A 27687-nucleotide genomic window follows, 5' to 3' on the forward strand; every position below is an offset into this window, starting at 1 on the left:
AACCGACAAAGCGCAGTGTAGCGGCGGACCTCTGCCGCCGAGGCCCGCCCACTCTCGCGAGACCGCGAAGGCCTCTGGGAAAAGCGGGGGAAGGGAGAGCGAGAGAAGGAAGCCGGAACGCGGGGCTGGGGGCGGGCGGAGGCGGCGAGTGGAGCCTCAGGAAGCAGAAAGGGCGGGGGAAAACGCGACAGACGCGGCATGCAGGCCAATGACGAGCGAGCTTGGGCGAACCGCCAGCCAATGGGCTGTGCGGCTTGGCGCGGGGGGCGGGCGCTGGGGCCGAGGGTAGCTTGAGCGCGGCGGCGGCGTTGTTCAGTCAGAGCGAGAACATTCCAGAGGTGAGTCCGGTGGAGGGGCGGTAGCCCCGCGCCCCCTCCCCCGTCCTCCCCGCCCCCTCGACCCCCGCGGGCCGCTGGCTGGCGGGGAAGGCGCCCCGACGCCCGCAGCTCACTGCGCCGTCTCTCCGCGCCAGGTCGCCAGGCCCCGGGCGCTGAAGGGTGTGGACCCCGGACGTCGCTGGGACAGCCCCTCCCCGCTGCTCGGCGGCGCCTGGCCCGGCCGCTGCTCGCTGCGCTGCCTCCGCCGCCTCCGCCGCCGCTCCTCGGACTCGGGTTCGCGCGCCTCACTTCATCCCAGTCCCGGGCGAGCAGCGTTGGGTTTATGTCTTTATTTGACGAAAACGGTGAGTCGGCGAGCGGGCGGGCTCGGGCCGGTGGGGAGATGGCGGCCGCACAAGATGGCGGCGCGCCGCGTGACCCGCGCGCGCGCGTGAGTGTGTGTTTGTGAGCGCGCGCGCGCGTGTGTGTGAGTGTGTGGCGCAGTTCGGGCGGGCGGCGGGGCCGGCCTCCGCGTCCCCTCCTCCTCGCCGCCCCCGCCTCTCCGCCCCCGCCGCGGCCTCCCGGGAGCGCGCCGCGCGGCCCCGCCGCCGCCCGGGGCTGACTCAGGCCTAATTGCTGCATGTATGAGTCATCGCCGCGGCGGGGCGGGGCCGGCGCCCCTCGGCCGGTTTCGCTTCCCCCGGCGGAGCGGCGGCCCTGCGTCCGCGGAGGGCGCCCCGGGCGGCGCACATGGCGGAGCTGCGGTGGAAGCTGGCGATGTCGCCGCCGGCGCCGCGCCCGCCTTGCGGGTGCCGCCGCGTCAGCCCTGACAGCTGGGGGCCGGCGCGAAGGTGGCCGGGTGTTTGCATAGAGAAGGGGAAGGGGTCCACACTCCGCGCGCGCCAGTCGGGCAAGATCGTGCCCCGCGGGTGTAGTTAACGGAAGTGCCGTTCTGAAGTAAGCGCTCGCCGCCAAAGGCTTCGACCTCGAAGATCAACTCCACAGCCTGCCGTCTTGAAGTGATGTTGATGGGTCTGAGAAGTTTGTGGGTACCACAGTCTGGGTTGGTGGCGGTGGGGGTAGGTCTGGGTTGGTCCTTCGGTTAAAATACGGCCAACCCACGGAAGCAAGCCGTCGACGTGATGACTGGTCTGATGAAAAGCTGATGCAGCGTAATTTGTCCTGTTTCAGTCAGGCATCGACCAAAAAAAAAGTCACATCTTCGTCAAAATGAAGGCTTTTTGTTGCTACACGTGTCCCGTGTTACGTGAGACTAGTAGCTGTTCTTTGTACATAAACTCATGTTTTTAACGTAGGGGAAGTAGGCGTAATTATACAGAACGGACAGGGAGGGATTTCGTTGCAGGAGTTGTTAAACGTGGGGGTTGGTTTGTTTTCTCTTCCAGAGCTGTTGCGCAGCCACTGGCACCTGTATTGGGGAAACATAGCATACAAGCAAGAAGCTTACAGCCTCAGCGGCGAAAAATTTTTCATGTCAGAGACCGAGAACTCTTGCAGTCGTTTATGTCATCCCTTCTTCTCCAGACAGAGGATACCAAAAAATTGCAATCAAAGATCTCTTCATCTTATTGATAAAGTCACTAATAAGCCAAAATGTCTGTCAACGTCAACCGCAGCGTGTCAGACCAGTTCTATCGCTACAAGATGCCCCGTCTGATTGCCAAGGTAATACTAAATCTTCATTTTAGTAACAAGTGCTAAGCTTTTTTCATGGATTATTAAAGGTTACTTCTCCCAGTGTGGACAATGCAAAATTAAACTTTTTACTTCCTTTAGGTTGAGGGCAAAGGAAATGGAATCAAGACAGTTATAGTCAACATGGTTGACGTAGCGAAAGCGCTTAATCGGCCTCCAACGTGTAAGTAATGCCTCTTAAAAGGAATGTGAGAAGGCATTTTATTGACATAATTGTGATGCTCTCTGGTCTGCAAATCTTGCCTGAATTGAGTTAGCTTTTGAGTTAAATGGAAACTTGGATTTAAAACTGATTGATAGCATTAGTTAGTATATAAAATTACCAGGGCAACATTTTCTTAATCTTGTCCATTTAAAAACTGATAGATTCATGTTGATGTATCGCAAAACTAATACAGTATTGTAAAATAAGTAAAAAAAAAGTAATAAAAATTAAAAAGAGTGATAATTCTATAAATGAGAGTGAGGAGCTAAAGAATCCTAGAGTAGGAAATGGCAACCCACGGTAGTATTCTTGCCTAGGAAATCCCATGGACAGAAGACCCTTGTAGGGTACAGTCCATGGGGTCAAAAAAAGTCGGGCATGACTTGAGTGACTTAGCACTCATCCAGAGATGAGTGAGTTGTAATAGATTAAAATTTTTTCCCCCCAAATAGATCCCACCAAATATTTTGGTTGTGAGCTGGGAGCACAGACCCAGTTTGATGTTAAGAATGACCGTTACATTGTCAATGGATCTCATGAGGCGAATAAGCTGCAAGACATGTTGGATGGATTCATTAAAAAATTTGTTCTCTGTCCTGAGTGTGAGAATCCTGAAACAGATCTGGTGAGTGCCTTTGAGGTTCTTGTCGGTAGGAGAAAAAGTGTATTTATTTCTGTGATGTCACCAAATCATGTTTCCAAGAAGGCAGAGTAGACTTACATAAATTGCAAAACCTCAGATTTTATAGATGTTTCCATACTGACCTTATGTTTAAAAAAATTCTTTTGATGTTAAACTGGTGTTTAGGTGGCTTTTGATGGTTAGTTTCACACTTTGTTTTTGAATTTTCATCATGTATTAATGGGTGACATATTTTTCCTTTTTTGACAGCATGTCAATCCAAAGAAGCAAACAATAGGTAATTCTTGTAAAGCCTGTGGCTATCGAGGCATGCTTGACACACATCATAAACTCTGCACATTCATTCTCAAAAACCCACCTGGTAAGTGCTTGTGATGAACTTCTAAAACCTTAACATAAAGCAACTGATTGTTGAAAACAGTGGAAGTGTCTTTACCACTATATAGAATAAGGTTAACCCTTGAACACCTGTGCAGGTGAAAGTTTGCTTATAACAATAAGGTCAGCCCTGTGTATACAAGGATCAACCAACCAACAGTGAATAGTGTAGTACTGTAGTATGTAATTATTGGGGGGGAGGGGACTCCATGTAAATGGAACTGTGTGGTTTCAACTTACATTCAAAAGTCAGCTGTTTGATAAACCTGCTGTTGTATGTACTGTTAAAGGTCGAGTACAGGCTACCATTAAACTCAACCATATCCTCAATTTTTAAGACGTTTTAGGATGTATGAAATAGTGGACAAATTGTGATGGGGTCATAGTTAAGATCTACTTCTGGAATTGTTCAGTTGCTAAGTTGAGTCGGACTCTTTGCAACCCCATGGATTGCTTCTGGAATACTCATTTGTACATGAGGGCCTTGGTTCAGTAGGCCAGAGTGGCTTTAGAGCATGCAAGCAACACTCTGTGGCAGATAATCAAAATTGTCTGACACAATTTGAGCTTGCTATAGCAAGAAAGTCTAACCTATTCCGGTGTTCTCTTTTCTGTGAGACTAGCCGTTACATAGACTTGAACACAGTTCTAGTTTTGGGCTGAAGCATAGTTGAGAATACCCTTGGAAAGAGAGGGTCATGAGTGCCAACTTTTAACTTTAAGTACTTGTGTGGTCTTTTTTTCGTTGTTCAGTCGCTACATGGCATCCAACTCTTAATTTTACTAAAACAGCTAATACCTCTGATATTTACTGGCTTTTCTTTCTTAGACTCAGTTGCCTACGTATGAAACATAGTGGATGAGTTTGATTTATGAACCCTTTTAGAATTATAGGTAGCATTTTCTGTGGTTTTCTGAGGGCAGGGTTTTAAATGTTAATGGTGGGCAATAAGGTGTAATATAACTCATGGTACTCAACTTTCCTTTTTATCCGTGTAGAGAATAGTGACAGTAGCACAGGAAAAAAAGAAAAGGAAAAGAAAAATAGAAAGGGCAAAGACAAGGAAAATGGCTCCGTTTCCACCAGTGAGACACCACCACCACCACCACCAAATGAAATCAGTCCTCCTCCACATGCTGTGGTGAGTGCAAGGTTTGAGGGGGGCGATGGGCACTAAAATTGTATAAAATGTGACCTTCGGTTGAGGTGTGCAGAAACAAACTGCTTTTCTGTGAACAACGTACCAGTACATTGGGTTCCAGGTGCTTATTGGTTGATTAGAAGTAAATAGAAATTTAATGAGAAAGTGATAATTTCACTAGAAATCTGGATTTTTTTTTTTTTTTTTTTTTTTTTTACACCTTTAAGGTCTCTTTGGCCAAGCATTTTTGTTATTAAAAACAGGAAGAAGAAGAGGATGACGACTGGGGGGAGGATACAACAGAGGAAGCTCAAAGGCGTAGAATGGATGAGATCAGTGACCACGCAAAGGTTTTAACCCTCAGCGATGATTTGGAAAGGACTATTGAAGAACGAGTCAATATCCTGTTTGATTTTGTGAAGGTAAAAACATTGTGTTGATCAGTAAGTCAGCTTCTACCTAGCCTTGAGCTTTTACTAGATATTTATTTATTACCTTAAGCTGTTTGTTCAAAAATTTCTTGAGGGTGGTTCCAGGCAGTTTCTGGCAAGTGTGTATTATTTAGAAGTTCTAGAATCTTAAGTAAGGGAAAGGTTCATCAGAGTAGTGACTATGGTGCTGTGCTTAGTCACTCAGTCGTGTGCAGCTCTTTTGCAACCCCGTGGACTGCAGCCTTCCAGACTCTGGAATTGTCCAGTCCTGAGTGGGTAACCGTTTGCTTCTCTAGGGGACCTTCCCAACCCAGGGATCAAACCCATGTCCTCCTGCATTGCAGGCAGATTCTTCAGTATCAGAGCTACCAGGGAAGCCCCAGGGACAGTGCAAAATGTGCGTCCATCTCACTGAATTGCTGCTTTTGTTTTTTTTTTTTAACTTGCTTCCTTTTATTTGCAGAAGAAGAAAGAAGAAGGTATTATTGACTCATCTGACAAAGAGATTGTAGCTGAAGCAGAAAGACTGGATGTAAAAGCCATGGGCCCTCTTGTTTTGACTGAAGTTCTTTTTAATGAGAAGATTAGAGAACAAATTAAGAAATACAGGCGCCATTTCTTACGAGTAAGCGAATTGTTCTGTGTTCATAGTGAGATTTGCAGATGTGTGACTTTGAAAACAGCATTTCAACCTCCTGTTTATTCTGTCATCCTGAGAAAATGGAAATAACTGACCTACCTTAACAAGCATGAGAGTATCTGGAAAATGCTACGTGTGGTCCCGTATATGTGAAGTAAATTAGAAATCTTTAAGCATTGACTTCTTACTGTTACAGGGCTGTCACATCTAAGAAAGCTTGTTAACACCAAGAATATCTATTTGCAGTTTTGTCACAACAACAAAAAAGCTCAGCGGTACCTTCTTCATGGTTTGGAGTGTGTGGTTGCAATGCATCAACCTCAGCTCATTTCCAAGATTCCACATATCTTGAAGGAGATGTATGATGCAGACCTTTTGGAGGAAGAGGTCATCATTAGCTGGTCGGAAAAGGTGGGGAATATATTGATAAGCTCTTAAAGATTAGGATTGGGGCTTTTTTGGAAAAAGTTTTCTAACACCTAGTCTCTACTTGCTTGATTGGTATAACCTGTAGGGTGATCCCCACCATGGTAGCTTCTAGTAATGACCAAAGAAAATCTTTTGCTCTTTGCTGAATACGTTTAATCTGTTGAGAGTTTGAGATTAATATGTGTTCCAGTCTCCTCAAAGGATGGGTATAGACAATTACGTATAACTCAAGTTACTGTTAAGTTGTTTGAACTAAAAGTTTTACTAAACGTTTTTTAGACCTCTAAGAAATATGTCTCAAAGGAACTTGCCAAAGAGATTCGTGTTAAAGCGGAACCTTTTATAAAATGGTTGAAGGAAGCAGAGGAAGAATCTTCTGGTGGTGAAGATGATGATGAAGATGAGAATATTGAGGTAAACACTGGGGAAATTGTTAAATACCGTGTTAGTGGTAAGTGAGAATTACAAAGTGCCAATAATGGATAATTGCAAATTACATGTAATTAGGAAGGGAATCACATTAATAGAAAAGATGCTAGAAATCTCTCCTACCCCCAGACATCGTGATTTCAAATAAATACTGTGTGGGTTCTCAAAGGGAGGGTTTGTTTCACCTCAGTATATAGAGATCTGTAAATGTAGAGTGTTCACTTAGTTTTTACATAAATTCAAAATTTTTCATGAACAAATGGCTGTTTCTAGGTAGTTTTTCTCCTTTGTTGACCACTATTGTTTTTATGAGCAGTTTTACTGGGATAAAAGTTTACAATGAAAAATCTTCTGTTTTACCAGGTGGTGTATTCAAAGACTGCCAGTGTACCGAAAGTTGAAGCTGTAAAGTCTGACAACAAAGATGATGACATTGATATTGATGCCATTTAAAGGGGTGGGTGCAGCCTAGCTTAACAGTGTAATGCTGAGAATCTTTTTGCATCATTGGCCAGAAGTGCAACATGAATGTGCAAAAGCTAAAATGGCTTAACATCATGCTACACTTTTCTACTAAAAATGTGTTGCTGTGAGTGGTCTGTATTTAAACCCAGCAAGACATCTAGGGAGTCCATACACATATCAGTGAACAGGTGTAGTTTGCTTATTTATAGCATGTTTCTTTTTGAAAAATTAGTGGTGGACACATTTGGATCACATTTATACAGTTCTAAAAAATAAAGATTTGATTTTGGTCATTCTTCAGATTTTTGACTCTGAATGGCTAAAGTAAGCTAAAATAATTGGCTCCTTTAAAAATGCTGCACCATCATTTAACCTGATACGATTGTTGGAGCCTGTTCGATATTAGGTGCCGAGACTTAAAGAGGTCCTTTAGCAGAATGTGAACATGAACTTATAAATACCTTACTCAGTCATTAGGAAATACATAGTGCTTTCGAAGTCTTATCTCTAGTCCCTGAAATTGGCATCTGATAATGTATATCCTTCCCGTGCCAAGGTGGACAGATAATCAAATGACAGTGCAACACCTTTATCTTACTAAGAAGCTAAAGTGACCTGAGTGTCTATAAATTTAAGAGCAGGTTTTGAAACTTGAATTGTGTTTGTTTTTTAAAAGTCTGTACTTGCCCCAAATTGTAGTCTCGAAGTCGTATGCATTGCACGTTGGATGAGCCAGGGGAATTATTACATTAACATAAAAGCATTTTATTATGTGTATGTAGCTGTTGCTTTATACTGAAAGAAAATGGAAATATGGGGGAGTGATTAAATATTAATAAGCTATGGTTTTATTTGAGGGAAATAGGAAAAGATGCAATTAATCTCAAGCAAAAACTGAGCGTAACTTCTCAGCATTTACTCTTGATTCAAATTACAGTTTCAGAATATTTAGACATACTGTATCTTTTGTTCAGTGTGAATTTTTCCCTGGATACTATGGTTCTTTTTATTTTTGCATTTGGATACATAACTTAAGCTTTTTCGGTTTTTGTTGCTATCTTGCCAAAATAATTATTAACTGTGTCTCAAACTCCCTGCCACTACCCCCCAAAAATGTGTTGTTTTAAAAAAAAAAAAAAAGCTAAAAGCATGTTTCTAAGTCATAACCTATATTTTGGTGTAAGACTTGGTGTGTTTTTATTTCATAGTGAATATAGTGAGATACCCAAGAAGACTGGTGATGGCAACTAGGGCCTGACCCAGCCCGTCCTGGGCTTTAGATTTGGAAATAAAATCGTTGGGAATTGCTTGCCCAACTTGCTGATCTAAACTCACTTGACAGAAGGGCTTATGAGTACATCTTAGAAGTCTTGAAGGTACAAATTTACCCAGAAAATAGAGTGTGGGAATCATATGCATGGAGTGAATTTTGTTTGGAACACTGGCTTATTATTCATCTCTTTGTGATCCATCTCATAGATTACAAGATGTTAACAAATGTATGTAAGTTTTTTTCACATTGAAATTATACAATCTGGTATAATAAAACCTTGTTAGCTTGATACTTTAAGGAAAAACACTGGCATTCTCACTGGGGAGATACAAAGTGGTCTCCAGCTGCCTTTTTTTTTTTTTTTAATAGATTTTGTTGAGATTGAAGGAGAGTCATGTCTATGTAGAGGGAATGTGCTTTGTCACACCAAAGAGAAGAGGCTTTTGTAAATTCACATCTTACCTAGGTGTTAAATGTCTTGCCATTTTCTGTAATTTGGAGGAGTACCAAGTTGGATTCAGGATACCCATGATCAAGCTAATGAGGTTCTGTTCTAGAAGGGTTTTTTCCCTCTTTTCCTCGTCCCCCCTGCGTCCCTTAAATCTGAAGGATTTCGTTCAGGGCTTCTAAAACACTAAAGAGAAAATTTTGGCTTAGACCAGTGTTCAGTCTAGTGCCAAACTTAAAATGGGATTCAAATCCACATAGTAAGGAATTTATTCATAGCAGCTATCCTGATAGAGTGATCTTTCACTTTGCTCTATTCAACTGTCTTAAAATTTCCTGTTTCAAACAGCTGTTACTTGATTAAAACAATGTTAAAATTATTTTTGTCTCTGCTTTAATATTAACCTGAATTTTTGTTTATAAAGTTGGAGAATTGAAAACTCCCTTTTGGTAGCTGTTGCTTCAAATTTGTGTTGGATGTTCTTTGTGCTGTTGTGTCCCTACTCAGAAAACACATGTTGCTAATTATAAGGGCTTTCCTTAGATCTTCTGTTCCTAATCTGTATCTCAAATTGATTAGAAACTGAAAAAATCTGCCTTCATCTGATTTCTTAGTTGATTAGTGACTTTAGGTGGATCAAGTATGTAGTTAAATAACGGTATAGCATTTCTCTTTAGTTAAGAAAGGAATGTTTCTAAAATTCTCTGAGGGTAATGAACTTGCAAAGTGCTATGTGGGGTCCTAAAGGTTTGAGAGAGAAGTGGTATTCTCTGAAATCCGGTGTGTTCTACGTTCAGCTGTGTTAGGATTGCTTCCCACTGTTTAATGCACTAAGCCTTTGACCTGGACGTAACTTAAAAGCTGGCCTTCCCAAGAGTGGAGAAAAACAACAAAAGGGTACTGGTGTGGATGAGCCTTCTACATTTTGTGAGTTAGCTCAATCTTTGTGGTATCTGAGATGTATTACCCCATGGTCACTCAACTAGTCTGGTTCCTGTGTCTTGTGCTTAGATAACATGGTTAAAGCCCAAACAAGATTCTGCTGGCATCTACTTAAATTTCAAGTAAATTTTACTTTTAATGAAACCAAACTCTTAGAGGTTTAAATTTTTGTTACCAGGCAAACCTTATCCAAGGAACTCTGATTGCTAGTATTTACCTGCCAGTATTCCAAGAGCAGCTCCAAAATGCTGGCTTGTCCTGTTTCTGCGTTGTCAGTTTCAGTGGTTGCACAGATTTCAGCTCTACCTGACCATTCCGAAGCTTCAGAGGGCTCTCAGTCCCAGGAACAGCGTAGCGCTTGAATCTCTCTGCCCCTTAACTATCGTGTGGTTTGTGTTCCGTGTTTCCTAAATTTAGTTATGCTTACATCTTCTCTATCCCCAGTACTCTGTATAGGCCATTCCACAAATGACACTTCTTAAAGACTTGCTGAAGTTGTTAAGGCTGACCAGTGCACAGCCTCCAGAATTTGTCCTTTTGAGCCCTTTGTTCATAGGAGGTTGGGAGCTCAAGTTCAGGGTTCTGTATTCTAGCCCTAGCCAAATAAAGAGGTCTTCAGAAATCAGATTGCCAATTCTTTGTTGTTCAATTGCTATGTTCTGTCCAGCTCTGCAACACTATGGGCTGTAGCACACCAGGCTTTGCTGTGCTTCACTCTCCCAAGTTTGCTCAAATTGATGTCCATTGACATTGGTGATGGCATCCAACCATCTCATTCTCTGCCACCCTCTTTTACCTTCAGTCATTCCCACCATGAGGGTCTTCTACAGTGAGTCAGCCCTTCACGTCAGGTGGCCAGAATACTGTAGCTTTAGTATCAGTGCTTCCAGTGACAGCCTCACGTGCCCTACCTGTACTGGCCTGCATTTCACACTTGCTCCAGCTTTGTCCCTACTCTAAGGCTTACTTTGGCTACACTTGGTCTTCATTGCCGCACGTGGTCTTTCTCTAGTGGCAGGTGGGCTCCAGGTGCCCAGGCTCCCGAGCTGGCAGCAGGTGGGCTCGGTAGTCCTGAGGCGTGGTCTTAGTTACTCCATGGCCATGTGGCATATTTCCAGACCAGGGGTTGAACCCAAGTCTCTAGCATTGGCCGGTGGATTCTTTACCACTCAGCCGCCAGGACCCCTGTGCCCAGTTCACACAGAAGTGGAACGCTGGAGAAGGGAGGAGATGATTGGGACTTTGAGGAAATGTCTTTAAGAGGTAGCATTTCAAAGAGTAATTTGCCTGGTAGAAGTAAGTAGGGGAGCACTTCTGAAAAGTAGAAGCTCCTCTTAGCTAAATGCAGTGCATGGTGGTGGTGATGCTGGAGGAGAGGACATGATTGACCTGGAAGCTGAGCCCTGGAGGGCTGAATGTCTACAGGCTGCAGAAATGGAATTGCATTTGTATCCTGCTGCCGGGAGTGCTAAGCCACTGTGGGAATGGAGAGACGTGGGAGTGGATATCTATATCCCATGGCTCACAAAACCAGCAACTGCCTCAAGGGTAGACTGGTCAGACGAGGATGCACGTTGCCTCAGGAAGGCTGGGGTCCCCAAGCAACTTGGCTGTTCTAAGGGCATAGTGTCAGGTTGGAAGGATTAACAACCCCAAACCCCAGTCCCACCTGCAGCAGAATCTGGAAGTGCAGGAGTAATGGAATTTTCCCTCGAGACAGAGATCTCCTGTCTGGGGTGAGGGCAGCACCCAGAAAAGGGTTCCAAGTTGGGAGCAGCCATCAAGTGGTTGCAGTGTTGGATTCTTCACAGAGCAAAGGAAAGGAGTTGCAGATGTGATCAGCAGGAATGAGTAGTCAAGTTCATTTGGTGACAACCCAAAGTCATGGTGTTGGGGAGACGGGTTTCCCAAGGGTTTATGACAGTTGTATTGCACAAGCGTGGCCTTGCACAGATCCAAAGATAGCAGGTCCAGCCTTGGGGACACACGATACCAGCTAGGCATCTAGGCAAGAAAGAACGCTTCTTCCAGGGTGCTGCTCACCTGTCTGCTTCTCAAGGTTTCTCTTGACTGCCTCCACTACCCTTGAGTTTCCGGCCCTGCAGGGCTGCACCAAAACTGTGTTCGGCTTTTTCATGGCAGTCGGGCTTCTGCTGAAGCTGCTTAATGCCTAGTTTTCCAGACTTCCCAGTTCAAATCTGATGGGCTCCACTGGTCTTCAGCATTTGTCAGGTTGATTTCCAGTACTAGGAGCTTCACTGGCAGCTCCAGTCAAATGTACCTGGGAGTGAAGGGGTGGGGGTGTGTGGATTTTAAACACTGCTGCCAAAGGCCACCTCACAATGGGAATTTGTGATTGGAGCCAGAGAAATCCTAGTCCTTGGAGATACCTAGAACAGGTTACTTTTCACTGGAACCTAATTTATCTGTAAAGGACATTTGCTTACCAGCCACCTCATCCCACCAGTTTAACAGGAGATGGACTCTGCCCTTCCGTTGAGTGACCAGCACTTCAGTTTTCCTGTGTGGGAGGCAAGGGGACAGGACATGGGTCCTGCTGAGGCGGTCTTGCAGTCTGCTGGAGGCACAATTTGCCTTTGGGAAGCTGCTGGAGGTTACTTTCGCGAGGTGGCCTTGCACAGTTGCGGTTAGCATCTGTGAGTGACTGTCAGTGACGGTTTCCTGAGAGGATGCAGAGTGGAGGAGTCCCTGAGTTTAGTGACGTTCTCTGGGCCACTAGGGAGACTTGAATGATTGAGCCAGAGACTTGAGTAATATTTGATGTGAAAGAAAAGATTGGTGGCCAGGATATAGGTAACAACACAAGGGACATCAAAGAGCTAAAGATGTGGAGAAAGTCGAGAATATGATGTCTTAACAAACTGTCAAGAAAAATTATGGAGTCGTATTGAAAAGTACAGTAGCTAAAATGAGAAATTCACTAGAGGGATGTAAGGCTGCATTTGGGCACACACGAGAGTCAGGAAATTTGAAGATAGGCCAATGGAAATTACTGACTGAAAATTTTTTAAATAGAACCTAAGTGACCTGTGAAACATGAAGAGTAACATACGCGTTGTGGGAGTCTCGGAAGAGACAGAGCTACAAGGGCGAGAATATTTGAAGACATAATGGGTGAGAAGGTCCCTAAGTAAATGAATGAGGCTCCACAAACATCCAAGAGACTTAAGTTCCAAGTAAGATAAACAGAGCTGCCAGAGACCATCAGATTTCTGAAAGGTACAGAGATCTTGAAGGCATTAAGAGAGAAGCAAGTCCTACAGGGCCCCAAAAACAGATTTTGCATCAGGAATCTCGGAGACCAGAAGGCAGTGAGTTGATCTACTTTTAAAATGCTGAAAGAAAGAAAAAGCCTGTCAACCAAGAATACAGTACTGTCAAAACTGTTCAAAAAGGAGGGAGGAATTGAGACATTCCTGGATAAACAAAAGCTGAGGGCCTTGCAAGAAATGCTTGAAAGATTCCTTCAGGGTAAAACTAAAGGACGCTAGACAAGCAAAGAATCCCAATAAAGGTAAATATTACAAAAGCTAGCATTGTTAACTTGTAATAATTTTATATGTGGTTTAAGAAAATGATACATTAAAAACAATTATTCTAAAAGCTAGTAATATAACTGGTTTCTGTTATGTTTGAGGGCACTACACTGTGGCCTCCCTGGTGGCTCAGAGGTTAAAGCATCTGCCTGCAATGCGGGAGACCTGGGTTCAATCCCTGGGTCGGGAAGATCCCCTGGAGAAGGAAATGGCAATCCACTCCAGTATTCTGGGCTGGAGAATTGCATGGACAGAGGATCCTGGTGGGCAACAGTCCACGGGGTCGCAAAGAGTCGGACACGACTGAGCAACTTCACACTATATAAAGATGTTACTTTGTGATATCAGCAGATACCGGTTAGGGATAGAGGGTAGGGTAAAGCTATAAAGAAGAGATTCTGTTAGTGAAAATTGTGTAAATTCAAGTTAGAGTGTTACAACTTAAGGGTGTTAAATGTAGTGCCCATGATAACCACAGAAGAAAACAGCTCTAGATAGATGGCAATGAAGGCCTCCCTGGCATCCAGTGGTTAAGACTTCGTGATTCCAGTGTAGGGCTCAGTTTTGATACCTGGTTAGTGATCTAAGATCTCATATGCTGTTAAGTGTGGCCAAGAAAATAAAACTGCAAAAGAAATTTAAGCATTTAATTGCAATTACATTTTTTTTCAAATGCAAAAGACACTAGTGATGCAGGCGGGAAGTGAACAAAAAGCTGTGAGACACACGGGAGGAGAACAAGTAGCACAAGGACAGAGTTAAGCCCCCGCCGCCGCTGCCAAGTCACTTCCGCCGTGCCCGAGCCTGCACGACCCCGCAGTCCCCACGCACCAGTAATACTTTAAACAAATTAAGCCGCCCGATCAAAAGATGGAGATTGGCAGGACGGATAAGTGAATAAAAACATGACCCAACAACAAGCTATCTACAAAAGACACGAGATTCGAACACAAAAAGATTGAAAGATTAGGAAAAGATATTCCACGATAATAATAGAAATAAGGGGTGGCTATGCTAATGTAGACCAAATGGAGTTAAAATCAAAAAAGTTTGAGACAGAGACTGCATGTTAAGAGTTTCGATACAAGATGAACAATTACACACCTAATAACAGACCAGCAAAATGTATGAAGGAAAAACTGACCGAGTCGAAGTGAGAAACAGATGGCCTATAGTAGTAGTTGGAGACCATATACCCTACCGTCAGCAATGGGCAGAGCAGGCAGAGAGAGAGACCCAACCCAAATCGACGCAACGAATACACACGTAGCGCCATACCCAACAACAGCATATGCCTTTTTCTCAAGTGCACATGGGATATTCTCAGGAGAGACCGTATGTTAGGACACTGTCTTGCATATGTGCTAAGTTATGTCCGACTCTTCACAGACTGTAGCCCTCCAGGCTCCTCTGTTCATAGGATTAAGTCTATCAACAAAGTATCTTTTCTCACCGTAATGAAGTTAGAGACCAACAGCAGAAAAAAGGAGGAAAAAGGCTGTAGAAATTAAAATGCTCTTACACAATTGATGGATCAGAGAAACCTAGGGAAATTAAGAAATGCCTAGAGAGAAATAATTTTTAAAATAGAGGAATTCCCTGGTGGTCCAGTGGTGAGGGCTCCATGCTTCCACTGTAGTGGGCAGGGGTTCGGTCCCTGGTCAGGGGACTGAGGTCCTGCATCCCGGGCAATGTGGCCTAAATAAAAATAAACCACACACATCATACCAGAACCTCAGAGACACAGCGAAGCGGCGCTAAGAAGGTTTACAGCTATATGTGCTTACGTTAAAAAAACAAAGATCTCAAATCAACAACCTAACTTTAGAATTTAAGGTACTGGAAAAAGTACAAACAAAATATAAAGTTAATGGAAGGGAGGAAGTAATAAAAACCAGAGCAGAGAGAAAATAGAGAATAGGAAGATAACAGAAAAATAAATGAAGCCCAGAGTTGCCTGTTTTTCTGTTTTTTTTTTTTTAAACACCAAAAACATTTTGTTTTGGGGGTATAGTCAATGAACAATATTGTGGTAGTTATAAGTGAAGAGTGAAGGGACTCAAGTATACATGTACATGTATCCATTCTCCCAAAAACTGCGGTCCCATCCAGGCTGGCACATTGAGCAGAGTTCCAAGTGTTATACTATAGGTCTTTGTTGGTTATCCATTTTAAATATAGCAGACTGTACATGACCTTCCCAAATTCCCTAACTATCCCCCCCAGCACCAAAGTTCCCTATTTTTAAAAGATCAACAAAACTGATAGACTTTTAGTTGGAATGAGTAAGAAAAAAGAGAATTTTCAAATTACTAAAATCAGAAACGGAAATGGGGAAATTATTATCATCCATAGAAATAAAAAGGTTCATAACAGCAGTATGCATAACTGTACAAACAAACTAGATAACCTAGATGAAATGTACGTTCCTAGAAACAGTCCTGTGGGAAATTCTTAAAGAGATGGGAACATCAGACCACCTTACCTGCCTCCTGAGAATCCTGTAAGCAGGTCAAGAAGCAACAGTTAGAACCAGACATGGAACAATGAACTGGTTCCAAATTGGGAAAGGAGTATGTCGAGGCTGTATACTGTCATCCTGCTTATTTAACTTATATCCAGAGTACATCATGCAAAATGCCAGGCTGGATAAAGCACAAGCTGGAATCAAGATTCCTGGGAGAAATATCAACAGATATGCAGATAATACTACTATAATGATACAAATTGAAGAGGAACTAAAGAGCCTCTTGATGAAGGTGAAAAAGTTGGCTTAAAACTCAGCTTTCAAAAACCAAAGATCATGGCATTCAGTCCCATCATTTTCATGACAAATAAATGGGGAAAAGATGGAAATGGGCAGATTTTATTTTCTTGGGCTCCAAAATCACTGCAGACAGTGACTGCAGCCATGAAGTTAGAAGACACTTGCTCCTTGGAAGAAAAGCTATGACAAACCTAGACAGCATACTAAAAACCAGAGATATAACTTTGCCAACAAAGGTTTGCCTAGTCAAAGATACGGTTTTTCCAATAGTCATGTATGGCTGTGAGAGTTGAACCATAAGGAAGGCAGAGCACCAAAGAATTGATATTTTTGAACTGTGGCGTTGGAGAAGACTCTTGAGAGTCTCTTGGACTGCAGGGAGATCACACCAGTCAATCTTAAAGAAAATTAACCCTCAATATTCACTGGAAGGATTCGTACTGAAGCTAAAGCTCCGAAACTTTGGCCACCTGAGCAAAGAGCTGACTCATTGGAAAAGGCCCTGATGCAGGAGGAGAAGAGGGCAACAAAGAGTGAGATGGTTGGAGGGCATCACTGACTCATTGGACATGCTTGCTGTGCTCAGTCACTTCAGTCATGTCCAACTCTGTGCAACCCTATGGGCTGAAGCCCGCCAGGCTCCTCTGTCCATGGGATTCTCCCGGCAAGAATGCTGGAGTGAACTGACTCGCTTGCCTCCAGAGGATCTTCCCAACCCAGGAATCACACCCTAGTCTCTTAATCTCCTGCAATGGCAGGTGGGTTCTTTACCACTAGTGCCACCTGGGAAGCCCCAGTGCATGAGTTTGAAGAAACTCTGGGAGAGAGTGAAGGACAGAGAAGCCTGGCGTGCTGGAGTCCATGGGGTCACAAGGAGTCGGACATGATTTAGCAACTGAACAACAATGAAAGAAACACAAAGCCTGCCAAGACTAAATCGCCAAGAAATAAAAAATCTGCATAGACCTATAACTAATAAGGAGATTGAATCAGAAATACTAAATCTCCAAACAGTAAAAGCTCCAGACCTGATGGCTTTACTGGTTAACACAACCAAACGTTTAAATAAGAACTAATATAATTCTTCTCAAAATCATCCTTATGAACATTGAGCTAGAGTCCTCAATAAAATACTAACATGCTAATTCAGAAACATATTAAAGTGATTATGTGCTTAGTCACTCAGTCATGTCTGACTCTTTGGGACCCCATGGACTGTATCCCACCAGTCTCCTCTGTCCATGGGATTCTCCAGGCAAAAATACTGGAGTGGGTTGCTATGCTCTCTTCCAGGGGATCTTCCCAACCCAGGGATCGAACACAGGCCTCCCGCATTGCAGGCAGATTCTTTACCAGCTGAGCCACCAGGGAAACCCAAGAATACTGGAGTAGGTAGCCTATTCCTTCTCCAGGGAAACTTCCCGACCCAGGAATCGAACTGGGGTCTCCTGCTTTGCAAGCAGATTATCTACCAGCTGAGCTTCCCAGGAAGCCCCTAAAAGGATTATACATCAGGCCTAAGTGAGATTTCTTCCTGGAACGAAATGATGGTTCAACAAAAAAATTGGTGAGTGTATACCATATTAACAGAATGAAGGAAAACATCGACACAATACCTAATGCATAAATATAATGCATAAGCATAATGCATAAAAAGCATTTGGTAAAATTCACTTTTTCATGATAAAAACAAGCGACTATGTAGGAATAGAAGTGAACTACCTCGGGGGCTTTCCTGGTGGCTCAGTGGTAAAGAATCCGCCTGACAATGAAAGAACAGGTTCAGTCCCTGGTCTGGGAAGATCACACATGCCTTAGGACAACTAAGCCTATGAGTCGCAACTACTGAAGCCCAAGTACCTAGAGCCCATATTCCACAACAAGAGAAACCACCGCGATGAGAAGCCTTACATCGCAATGGAGAGTAGCCCCTGGTCACTGCAACTGCAGAAAGCCCTGGTGCAGCAACCAAGACCCAGCACAACCTTAAGTAAATAAACCTTCTTTTTTTAAAAAGAAGGAAACTACCTTAACATAATAAAAGATATAAATGAAAAGCCCACAGGGAAGGTTGATGGGAATGAATGACAACTTTTCCTCTAGGATCATAAACCAGGCAAGGATAGCTGCTCTGCTTTCAACACCTCTATTCATCATAGTATTGGAAGTTCTCGCCAGAGCAATTAAGCAAGTAAAAACGCTAAGAAGTCCACCAAAACAAACAATAGTTAAACAAACTATTAGAACTTATAAATTAATTCGGCAAAGTAGCAGAATACAAAGTCAACACACTAAAATCTGTTTCATTTCTATATACTAACAACAGTCTGAAAAGGAAATAAAGCACAATTCCAATTACAATATTATCAAAAAGAATAAAATGTGTAGGAATTAACCGAGGAGATGAAAGACTTGTACAGTAAAAACTACAAAACACTGCTGAAAGTAATTAAAGAAGACAGAAATGAGAACCCAGCCAGTGTTCATGGATTGGAAGACTTAATACTGTTAAGATGTCAATAATACCCAAAACAATTAGGGATATTTAGGATTGCATCCCAAAGGTTAAAAACGCTAATTCAAATTTATATCTTTTTAAATTCAATAGCATCCTATCAAATTTTTTTACCACACCTTTCATAATTGCTGCTAGAAATTACATCTTTATGCATTGTGTGTCCAAAAACAGGCTGATAATTGTTTCTTATTCATTAGCTTTTAAAATCATATAAAGGTAAAAAGTGGAGTTGAACCAAAATTCCAGCAATAGTGTGTGTTTTTATAATTGCCTATGTGTCTGCCTTTACCAGAGGCCTTTATTTCTTCATACCACTTTGAGATACTGTCTAGTGGTCTTTATTTCAGCCTGAAGGGCTCGGAGGACTGATCTAGTGGTGATGAACACTCTCAGCTTTTATCTGCTGCTGCTGCTGCTAAGTCGCTTCAGTCGTGTCCGACTCTGTGCGACCCCATAGATGGCAGCCCACCAGGCTCTGCTGTCCCTGGGATTCTCCAGGGAAGAGTACTGGAGTGGGTTGCCATTTCCTTCTCCAATGCACGAGAGTGAAAAGTGAAAGTGAAGTCGGTCAGTCGTGTCCGACTCTTAGCGACCCCATGGACTGCAGCCTACTGGCTCCTCCATCCATGGGATTTTCCAGGCAAGAGTACCAGAGTAGGTTGCCATTGCTTTTATCTAGGAATATCTTAATTTGCTCTCACTTTTTTGGCCCCAAAGCTTGTGGGATCTAATTCCCCAAGCAAGGAGTGGCCCTGCACCCACTGCACGGGAAGTGTGGAGTCTGAACCGTTGGACAACCAGGGGCGCCCCCTGCCTTCATTTCTGAAGGATAGTTTTCCTAAATATGGGATTCTTGATTGACTGTGGGTTTTGTTTTGGTCTTTTACCCCAACACTTTGGATCTATCAACCAGCTGCCTTCAGGCCTCTAAAGTTTTTAATGAGAAATCTTAGTGGGCATTCCTGTATGCTATGCCTTGCTTCTCTTGCTGCTTTCAAGATTCTCTTTGTCTTTGTGCTTTGAAATTTTGAATGTAACGCCTTGGTGAGCGTCTTCTTGAGTGTTTCCAATCATGTCTGTCATCAGAGTCGAGAAGTTTTCAGCCATTCTTCAATAACCTCTCTGCCCATTTCCCTCTCTTTCTCCTTCTGAGACTCCCACAGTGCATATTTTGCTCCCTTAGGTTCTGTTTACTTTTCTTCAGTCTTTTTCTTTTCGTTCCTCAGACTCAATGTTATTTTCATTTTCCTATCTTCAAATATGCTGATTCTTTTTTCTCCCTGCTCAAATTCACTTTTGAAATCCTCTAATGTATTCTTCATTTCACTTATTGTACTTCTCAGATACAGAATTTCCTTTTGGTTCCTTTTTATGCTTTCTATCTACTGAAATTTTCATTTTGTTCGATTATTATTTTCTTGTTTCTGTCCTTATATTCCTTTAGTCCTTTGAATATCTTGAAGACAGTTGTTTTAAAGTCTTTTCTAGCAAGTCCACCATGTGCTGCTTCTTAGACAAAGTTTCTATCGATTTATATTTTCCTTTGAATGGGCCAGACTTTCCTGTATCTTCATATGTCTTATGATTTGTTGTTGTTGAAAACTAGATGTTTGAATTTTGTAAAGTAACTCTTGAAGTCAGACTGTCTTCTCCAGTGTTTCCTTCCTTCTTTCCTTTCTTTCTTTTTTAAAAATAATTGTTGGGACTTCCCTGGTGGTCCAGTGGTTAAGACTCTGGGCTCCCAATGCAGCAGGCCTGGGTTTGGTCCCTGGTCGGGGAACTAGATCCCATATGCTACAACTAAGACCCAGCACAGCCAAATAATAAATAAATATAAAAAATAAAAATAAAATAATTGTTGCAGGGTATCTCTGTGCTGGATATCAGCCTGAGATATAAATTTAAGGTCTTCTCAGGTCCTCTCTGAGACTGTCTTTTCTTGGGCATGTGCAGTGACTTTCTAAATTCCCCTGTATATGTGGTTGCTTTCAAATGTCCCCATCCTCAGGAATTCCCTTGTGGTTAAGTGGTAAGGACTCTGCTTTCCCTGCTGAGGGCCCAGGTTTAATCCCTGGTCAGGGAACTAAGATTTCACAACCCATGGGGCATGGACAAAAAACAAAACAAAACTCCAAAATAAAATGTCCCCATCCTTAATCATCCGAAAAGAGAAAAGGAAACAATAAGAGGAGATTGGGGACAGCAGATTGTCTCTTTAGAGTCTCTGGAAGCCACCTCGGCCAGTGGGTGTGAGCTGCAATGACGACTGCCCACCTCTCTATCTGCACATTTGTGGTCAGAAGAAGCAACCAGTCAGCACACAGATGCCTGGCACTCAGAGAGCAGGGTCCTTGTCACTTCCCTACCCTGGCTCCTGGAAACCACTCCAGCATTACACGGGCATGGGCTGAGGGGACTGGGAAATGGGTACCCGCTACTGCTCATGCTAAGAGATAAATTGCCTGGAATTAACCAGAGTTTGTCATCTAAGCTTTCCCTGGAAACTGAAAGCCTTCCAGCCGACTCCAGAGTTCCAAAATAGTCACATCAGGCAGATTCTGCCAGTGCAATTGTTGTCTCGGCGGTGAGGCAGAGCCCTGGCGCTTCCTGCTCCATCGTCTCCCTTGATGTCACTGCTATATAAAGAACTCAAATCAACTTCAATAACCCAGTTTATTAATTATAAAGACAAATACACCACTTAAAAATTGGGCAAAGGATCTGTATAGACACTTCTCCGAAGAAAATGTACAGGTGGCTAATAAACCCATGAAAAGATGCTCAGCACCATTAGCCATCAAGAAAATTCAAATCAAAACCACAATAAGATACAGCTTCACTCCCACTAGGATGGTGTGCTAGGTTGGAAAATGGCATCTCAAAAGAAAGGCATGTCAAACCCCTGGAGCCTGGAAATGCCACTTTATGTGGCGAAAGATGTGATTAACTTAAGGACCTTGAGAGGGAAAGTTTATCCTGCGTTACTTGAGTGGACAGTACAATGCCATCACGTGTAATCTTGTAAGAAAGAGACAGGCAGTTTTTATTGTTGCTGCTGCTGTCGTCTGTTTGCTTGTTTGTTTTGGCCATGCCCCGTGGCATGTGGGACCTTAGTTCCCCAACCATGGATCAGATTTGCACCCCTGCAATGGAAGTGCCGTCTTAACCCCTGGACTGCCAGGGACGTCCCGAGACAGGGAGTTCTGAGAGAGAGACACACGCAGAGAAGGACAGAAACAAAGCTTGGATGTCTCCTCTTTTTTTAAAATAAAATTTATTTTATTCAAGTACAGTTCATTTGCATTAATTTCTGCTATGTCATATCCTCTCTTTTCCCTGGAAGAGTTTGCGTGAGATTCGTGTTACTTCTTTTCAAAAGGTCGGAGAGGGGTTCCTGGCAGTCCAGTGGTTAGGACTCCACACTCTCGCTGCCGAGGGCCCGTGTTCAATCCCTGGTTGGGGAACTAAGACCCCACAAGCAGCACAGTGCAGCCAAACAGAAGTTTGCCAGGACCAGCTAGTTAAGTCATTTGAGCCTGAAATTTTCCTTGTGGGAAGGAAGGTTTTGACTTGCAAGCATAACTTCTTTGCTGGTTGTGAGGCTATTTAGATTTTCCACTTATTCTCATGCCAATTTGGTAAGGTGTATTTTTCTATAAATTTGTCCATAGTGTCTAATTTGTAAATGTATTGCTATAAAATTGTTCATAGTACCCTCTTATTGGCATTTTAATGTTTGAAGGAGATCTAAGAAAAAAAAAGAAACTGAAGTCGCCCAGTCGTGTCCAACTCTTTGCGACCCCATGAACACTAGGCTCCTCCGTCCATGGTATTTTCTAGGCAAGAGTACTGGAGTGGGTTGCCGTTTCCTTCTCCAGGGAACTTCCTGACCCAGGGATCGAACACAGGTCTCCCACATTGTAGACAGACGCTTTCCGTCCGAGCCACCACTTGATCTTAGCCAAAAGGCCTAATAATGCCTTTTTTCACTCTTGATGTTGTTATCTCTGCTACCCTCTTTAACTGTGATCAGTCTCACCAGAGCTGACACTTGCAGCTTTGTTCATTCTTTCTTTTGTTTGTTTTCTCCTCTGTTATTTCCTTTCCTCTACTTTCCTTGGGTTTAGTTCACTGTTCCTTTTAAAGCTTCTTGAGATTCTTGCTTCGATCATGGATCTTTACTCTTTCTTCTTCTCATCTGAAAGAATTTGTATGAAACTGAAATTATGTGTTCTTTTGATCATTTGGTGCAATTTGCCTGTAAAACATTTTGGGCTTGCTTTGATTTCTTTCATAGTTATAGAGCTATTCATTTTCTATTTCTTCTTCAGTAGTTATTATGTATCAGTTTTCTAACAATTAATCGCTTCCGTATAAGCTTTAAAATGAACTCCTTACTGCCAAATTCAGACTTAAATTGAAGAAAGTGGGGAAAACCGCTAGACCATTCAGGTATGACCTCAATCAAATCCCTTATGATTATACAATGGAAGTGAGAAATAGATTTAAGGGACTAGATCTGATAGATAGAGTGCCTGATGAACTAAGGACTGAGGTTCGTGACATTGTACAGGAGACAGGGATCAAGACCATCCCCATGGAAAAGAAATGCAAAAAAGCAATATGGCTGTCTGGGGAGGCCTTACAAATAGCTGTGAAAAGAAGAGAAGCGAAAAGCCAAGGAGAAAAGGAAAGATATACCCATCTGAATGCAGAGTTCCAAAGAATAGCAAGAAGAGATAAAAAAGCCTTCCTCAGTGATCAATGCAAAGAAATAGAGGAAAACAACAGAATGGGAAAGACTAGAGATCTCTTCAAGAAAATTAGAGATACCAAGGGAACATTTCATGCAAAGATGGGCTCGATAAAGGACAGAAATGGTATGGACCTAACAGAAGCAGAAGATATTAAGAAGAGGTGGCAAGAATACACAGAAGAACTGTACAAAAAAGATCTTCACGACCAAGATAATCACGATGGTGTGATCATTCACCTAGAGCCAGACATCCTGGAATGTGAAGTCAAGTGGGCCTTAGAAAGCATCACTACGAACAAAGCTAGTGGAGATGATGGAATTCCAGTTGAGCTATTTCAAATCCTGAAAGATGATGCTGTGAAAGTGATGCACTCAATATGCCAGCAAGTTTGGAAAACTCAGCAGTGGCCGCAGGACTGGAAAAGGTCAGTTTTCATTCCAATCCCAAAGAAAGGCAATGCCAAAGAATGCTCAAACTACTGCATAATTGCACTCATCTCATGTGCTAGTAAAGTAATGCTCAAAGTTCTCCAAGCCAGGCTTCAGCAATACGTGAACTGTGAACTTCCTGATGTTCAAGCTGGATTTAGAAAAGGCAGAGGAACCAGAGATCAAATTGCCAACATCCGCTGGATCATGGAAAAAGCAAGAGACTTCCAGAAAAACATCTATTTCTGCTTTATTGACTATGCCAAAGCCTTTGACTGTGTGGATCACAATAAACTAGAAAATTCTTCAAGAGATGGGAATACCAGACCACCTGACCTGCCTCTTGAGAAACCTATATGCAGGTCAGGAAGCAACAGTTAAAACTGGACATGGAACAGACTGGTTCCAAATAGGAAAAGGAGTACATCAAGGCTGTATATTGTCACCCGGCTTATTTAACTTATATGCAGAGTACATCATGAGAAACTCTGGGCTGGAAGACGTACAAGCTGGAATCGAGACTGCTGGGAGAAATATCAATAACCTCAGATATGCAGATGACACCACCTTTATGGCAGAAAGTGAAGAGGAACTAAAAAGCCTCTTAATGAGAGTGAAAAAGTTGGCTTAAAGCTCAACATTCAGAAAACAAAGATCATGGCATCTGGTCCCATCACTTCATGGGAAATAGACGTGGAAACAGTGTCAGACTTAATTTTGGGGGGCTCCAAAATCACTGCAGATGGTGATTGCAGCCATGAAATTAAAAGACGCTTACTCCTTGGAAGGAAAGTTATGACCAACCTAGATAGCATATTCAAAAGCAGAGACATTACTTTGCCAACAAAGCTCTGTCTAGTCAAGGCTATGGTTTTTCCAGTAGTCATGTATGGATATGAGAGTTGGACTGTGAAGAAAGCTGAGCGCCAAATAATTGATGCCTTTGAACTGTGGTGTTGGAGAAGACTCTTGAGAGTCCCTTGGACTGCAAGGAGATCCAATCAGTCCATTCTAAAGGAGTTCAGTCCTGGGTGTTCTTTGGAAGGAATGATGCTAAAGCTGAAACTCCAGTACTTTGGCCACCTCATGCGAAGAGCTGACTCATTGGAAAAGACTCTGATGCTGGGAGGGATTGGGGGCAGGAGGAGGGGACGGCCGAGGATGAGATGGCTGGATGGCATCACTGACTCGATGGACGCGAGTCTGAGTGAACTCCAGGAGTTGGTGATGGACAGGGAGGCCTGGCGTGCTGCGGTTCATGTGGTCACAAAGAATCGGACACAACTGAGCGACTGACCTGACCTGACCTGAAGCTTTAAAATCATTGACACAGGGACTTCCCTAGTGGTCCAGTGGTTAAGAGTCCACCTGCCAATATAGGGGACACGGGTTCAATCCCTGGTCCGAGAACTAAGATCCCACATGCCCTGGTGCAACTAAGCCTGTGGGCCACAACTATAGCACCCGAACCCTAGAGCCTGTGCTCCGCCACAGGAGAAGCCACCACAATGAGGAGCCCCACACCACAACTAGAGAGAAGCCCCCGCGCCCCTACAGCTAGAGAAAGCCCATCCACAGCAACGAAGACCCAGCGCAGCCAAAACTTTTTTAAAATAAATTTTTAAAATTATTGACACAGTTTGTTGATACTAGTCCCTTAATTTTTTAATGTATGCAACACCTGTGGCCCATCCTCCTTTATCTTTTCATATGCACTGTTTATGCTTTCTCTTCTTTATTCTTGGCTAACCAGGGTAGTGGAAAAGGCGATGGCACCCCATTCCAGTGCTCTTGCCACGGGTGGCGGAGCCTGGAATTGGTGGGCTGCAGTCTATGGAGTTGTACAGAGTCAGACACGACTGAAGTGACTTAGCAGCAGCAGCAGCAACAAGGCAAGGGTAGAATTTTGCCTTTTTTCCTAGTTGTTTTTAAAGAACTATTTCTTGGTTTTGTTGATCTCATTTTATCTTTGTTCCCTATTTTAGTAATTGCTGCTTTTCATTATCTTTTTACTTCCTTTGGGTATACTGGGTTCTTTTCCTAACTACATAGTATCAGCACATAGCTCATTAATTTTTAGCTCTGATTTTCTTACTGAACCATATAAGGCTATAGTTTTCTCTCTAAATGCCTCTTGCATTGTATCCCACAAGTTTTGATGCGTAAACTTTTCATCATCATTCAATTCTACTGTTTTCTCTTGATTTCTCTGACCTATACATTTTCCCTGTGTATGTGAGTTTGTGTCGGTTTCTGGTTTTAGGGGTGTTTTGGGGAGTTTGGTGTTTGGCTGCTGTCCCTATGTTTGTTTGCCTGCCGTAGGTCTAGATTCAAGAGTTTAACAGAATCTCTTGGGGGTTTCCCTGACTACAGAAGCCAGTTCCTACTTATTAATATCCAAGCACGTCTATTATTCATCTGAGCTTGGACACATTACACACTCCGAGCCATCCGAGCTCCTGCCCTCCTTGTGAAAGGAGGCTTTGAGTCTGAAGGCCCCACAGAGAGGGCGTGTAGGTAGGACTCGGGGCTGACTCAGAAGGCCAGCCCTGGACAGCTCATGTCTGAGGTCACACCCGCCGGAAAGAGAATTTTGTTCTAACAATTTGACTGGCTCCAAGCTGCCTCACCATGCCCAGCTCCTGAGCTGTCCATGCGAAGTCAGGGATTTATCAAGATAAAATGGTAGACTTCTGAAGGTTTCATTCCTCCAGTCCTGCCCTTGTCATTGACCTGGAAATCGTACTGACAGCAAACATTTTCCAAATGCAGCTGTGACAACTGCTTTGCCAGCTGACATTTGCTGGGGAATATGATGAGCCATCCAGAGAAGGCAAGGGCAACCCACTCCAGCACTCTTGCCTGGAAAATCCCATGGACGGAGGAGCCTGGTGGGCTGCAGTCCATGGGGTCGCTGAGAGTCGAACACTACTGAGCGTCTTCACTTTCACTTTTCACTTTCATGCATTGGAGAAGGAAATGGCAACCCACTCCAGTGTTCTTGCCTGGAGAATCCCAGGGACGGGGGAGCCTGGTGGGCTGCCGTCTATGGGGTCGCACAGAGTCGGACACGACTGAAGCGATTTGGCAGCAGCAGCAGCATGATGAACTATCAGAATCGTGGCAACTAGCAGATTAGGGAAACAGAAGTGAGGGATGGAGGAAGGGTCTTAGGCAGGGCTACTCAGCCAACCAGGTGCAAGGTGGGCGGAGCTCTGTCCGCTCCTGACACCGAATCCACAGTGAGGGACAGAGAGGAGGTCAGTCGACCGTTTATGACACCCTCGTGCACTGACTTCAAGACAAAGTTAAATCCATTAGCAGCAAGTAAAGAATTGCCTTCCTTACTTTCAAAACCACAAAAATAGTCAACATAAAGTAACTGTCCACACATTTTAACACTCTCTCGGTCATTTTGTCACTTCAGATTGGTGACCTTGAGCAAGTTAGTTAGTTCCACTAAACTCAAGTATAGTAAATGAGTAATGACCGTCAAAATGCTGGGTCTGATATCTGGAGCCTACGAGTGTTACCTCGTGTGCCAAAGGTCTTGCGGATGGGATTCTGTTAAGGAGTTTGAGATGGGGAGATTGGGGAAATTGATTATCCTGGCTTATTCAAGTAGGCCCTAAATGCCATCACAGTATCCTTTTTTTTTTTTTTCTTTAATAGTAAGTATTAATTTAGCTCAAGAGTGTTCAGGTAAGCTGAGTGCCTCTGCTGATCTGGGTGGGTCTGGTTGATCTCAGCCAGGTCCATCTGCTCAGGTACCTGCAGTCAGCGGTGGACAGACTGGGAGCTGCCCAGTTCAGCATGGCCTCAGCTGGGACAAGGCCGTGGGACATTAGATGCACAGAGGAGATGCCAGTGTTACTGAGACTGAACTGACACAGCCACAGGGCAAGGAAGACCAACAGCCACCAGAAGCTGGGAGAGGCCAGGAACAGATGCTTCCCAGAGCCCTCGAAAGAGTGTAGCCCGCCAACACCTCGATTCGGGTCTTCTGGCCTCGAGAACTGTGGAAGAATAAATGTGCGTCGTTTTAATCCATCATCTACAGTCAGCTGTTACAGTGCCCACAGGGAATTGACATGTGGAGACCCCAGGGCAGCACGGAGATGATGTAGGCACGCCATGCTGGTCCCCAGGGAGCCCACTGCCCTGCTCGGTGGGCATGGCCTGCTGGGGCTTATCCAGACCCA

General features: G+C 43.6%; 1 protein-coding gene and 1 non-coding gene across 4 annotated transcripts; both read left to right on the top strand.

Annotated features, from left to right (window-relative positions):
* The first annotated feature begins 208 nt into the window (after positions 1 to 208).
* On the top strand, positions 209 to 27537 carry EIF5 (eukaryotic translation initiation factor 5). Of its 3 annotated transcripts, XM_052659437.1 has the most exons (13): positions 209 to 338; positions 473 to 682; positions 1724 to 2003; positions 2115 to 2196; positions 2691 to 2863; positions 3131 to 3242; positions 4259 to 4401; positions 4665 to 4823; positions 5296 to 5457; positions 5719 to 5883; positions 6181 to 6315; positions 6694 to 6787; positions 27235 to 27537. In XM_052659437.1, the coding sequence occupies exons 3-12, from the start codon at positions 1932 to 1934 to the stop codon at positions 6781 to 6783; spliced, it is 1293 nt and encodes a 430-aa protein (XP_052515397.1). In that variant the 5' UTR covers positions 209 to 338; positions 473 to 682; positions 1724 to 1931; the 3' UTR covers positions 6784 to 6787; positions 27235 to 27537. The 3 variants fall into 3 exon arrangements, with proteins under 3 accessions (XP_052515397.1, XP_052515396.1, XP_052515398.1); XM_052659436.1 differs by lacking the exon at positions 27235 to 27537 and having other exon boundaries at positions 6694 to 7965; XM_052659438.1 differs by lacking the exon at positions 27235 to 27537 and having other exon boundaries at positions 1863 to 2003; positions 6694 to 7965.
* On the top strand, positions 3779 to 3904 carry LOC128067129 (small nucleolar RNA SNORA28). Its single transcript, XR_008201336.1, has one exon. It is a non-coding gene; the product is annotated as a small nucleolar RNA SNORA28 (small nucleolar RNA).
* Positions 27538 to 27687: the final 150 nt, after the last annotated feature.

This window comes from Budorcas taxicolor, chromosome 21 (assembly GCF_023091745.1).
Source record: "Budorcas taxicolor isolate Tak-1 chromosome 21, Takin1.1, whole genome shotgun sequence".
Taxonomy (NCBI): Eukaryota; Metazoa; Chordata; class Mammalia; order Artiodactyla; family Bovidae; genus Budorcas; species Budorcas taxicolor.

What these genes read in the sequence shown, in the direction of transcription:
- EIF5 (XM_052659437.1), top strand. Translation starts at nt 1,932, where the DNA reads ATGTCTGTCAACGTCAACCGCAGCGTGTCAGACCAGTTCTATCGCTAC. An exon ending in CATTCTCAAAAACCCACCTG is followed by an intron (nt 3,243 to 4,258) that starts GTAAGTGCTTGT and finishes TTATCCGTGTAG; the next exon opens with AGAATAGTGACAGTAGCACA. An exon ending in ACAGGCGCCATTTCTTACGA is followed by an intron (nt 5,458 to 5,718) that starts GTAAGCGAATTG and finishes ATCTATTTGCAG; the next exon opens with TTTTGTCACAACAACAAAAA.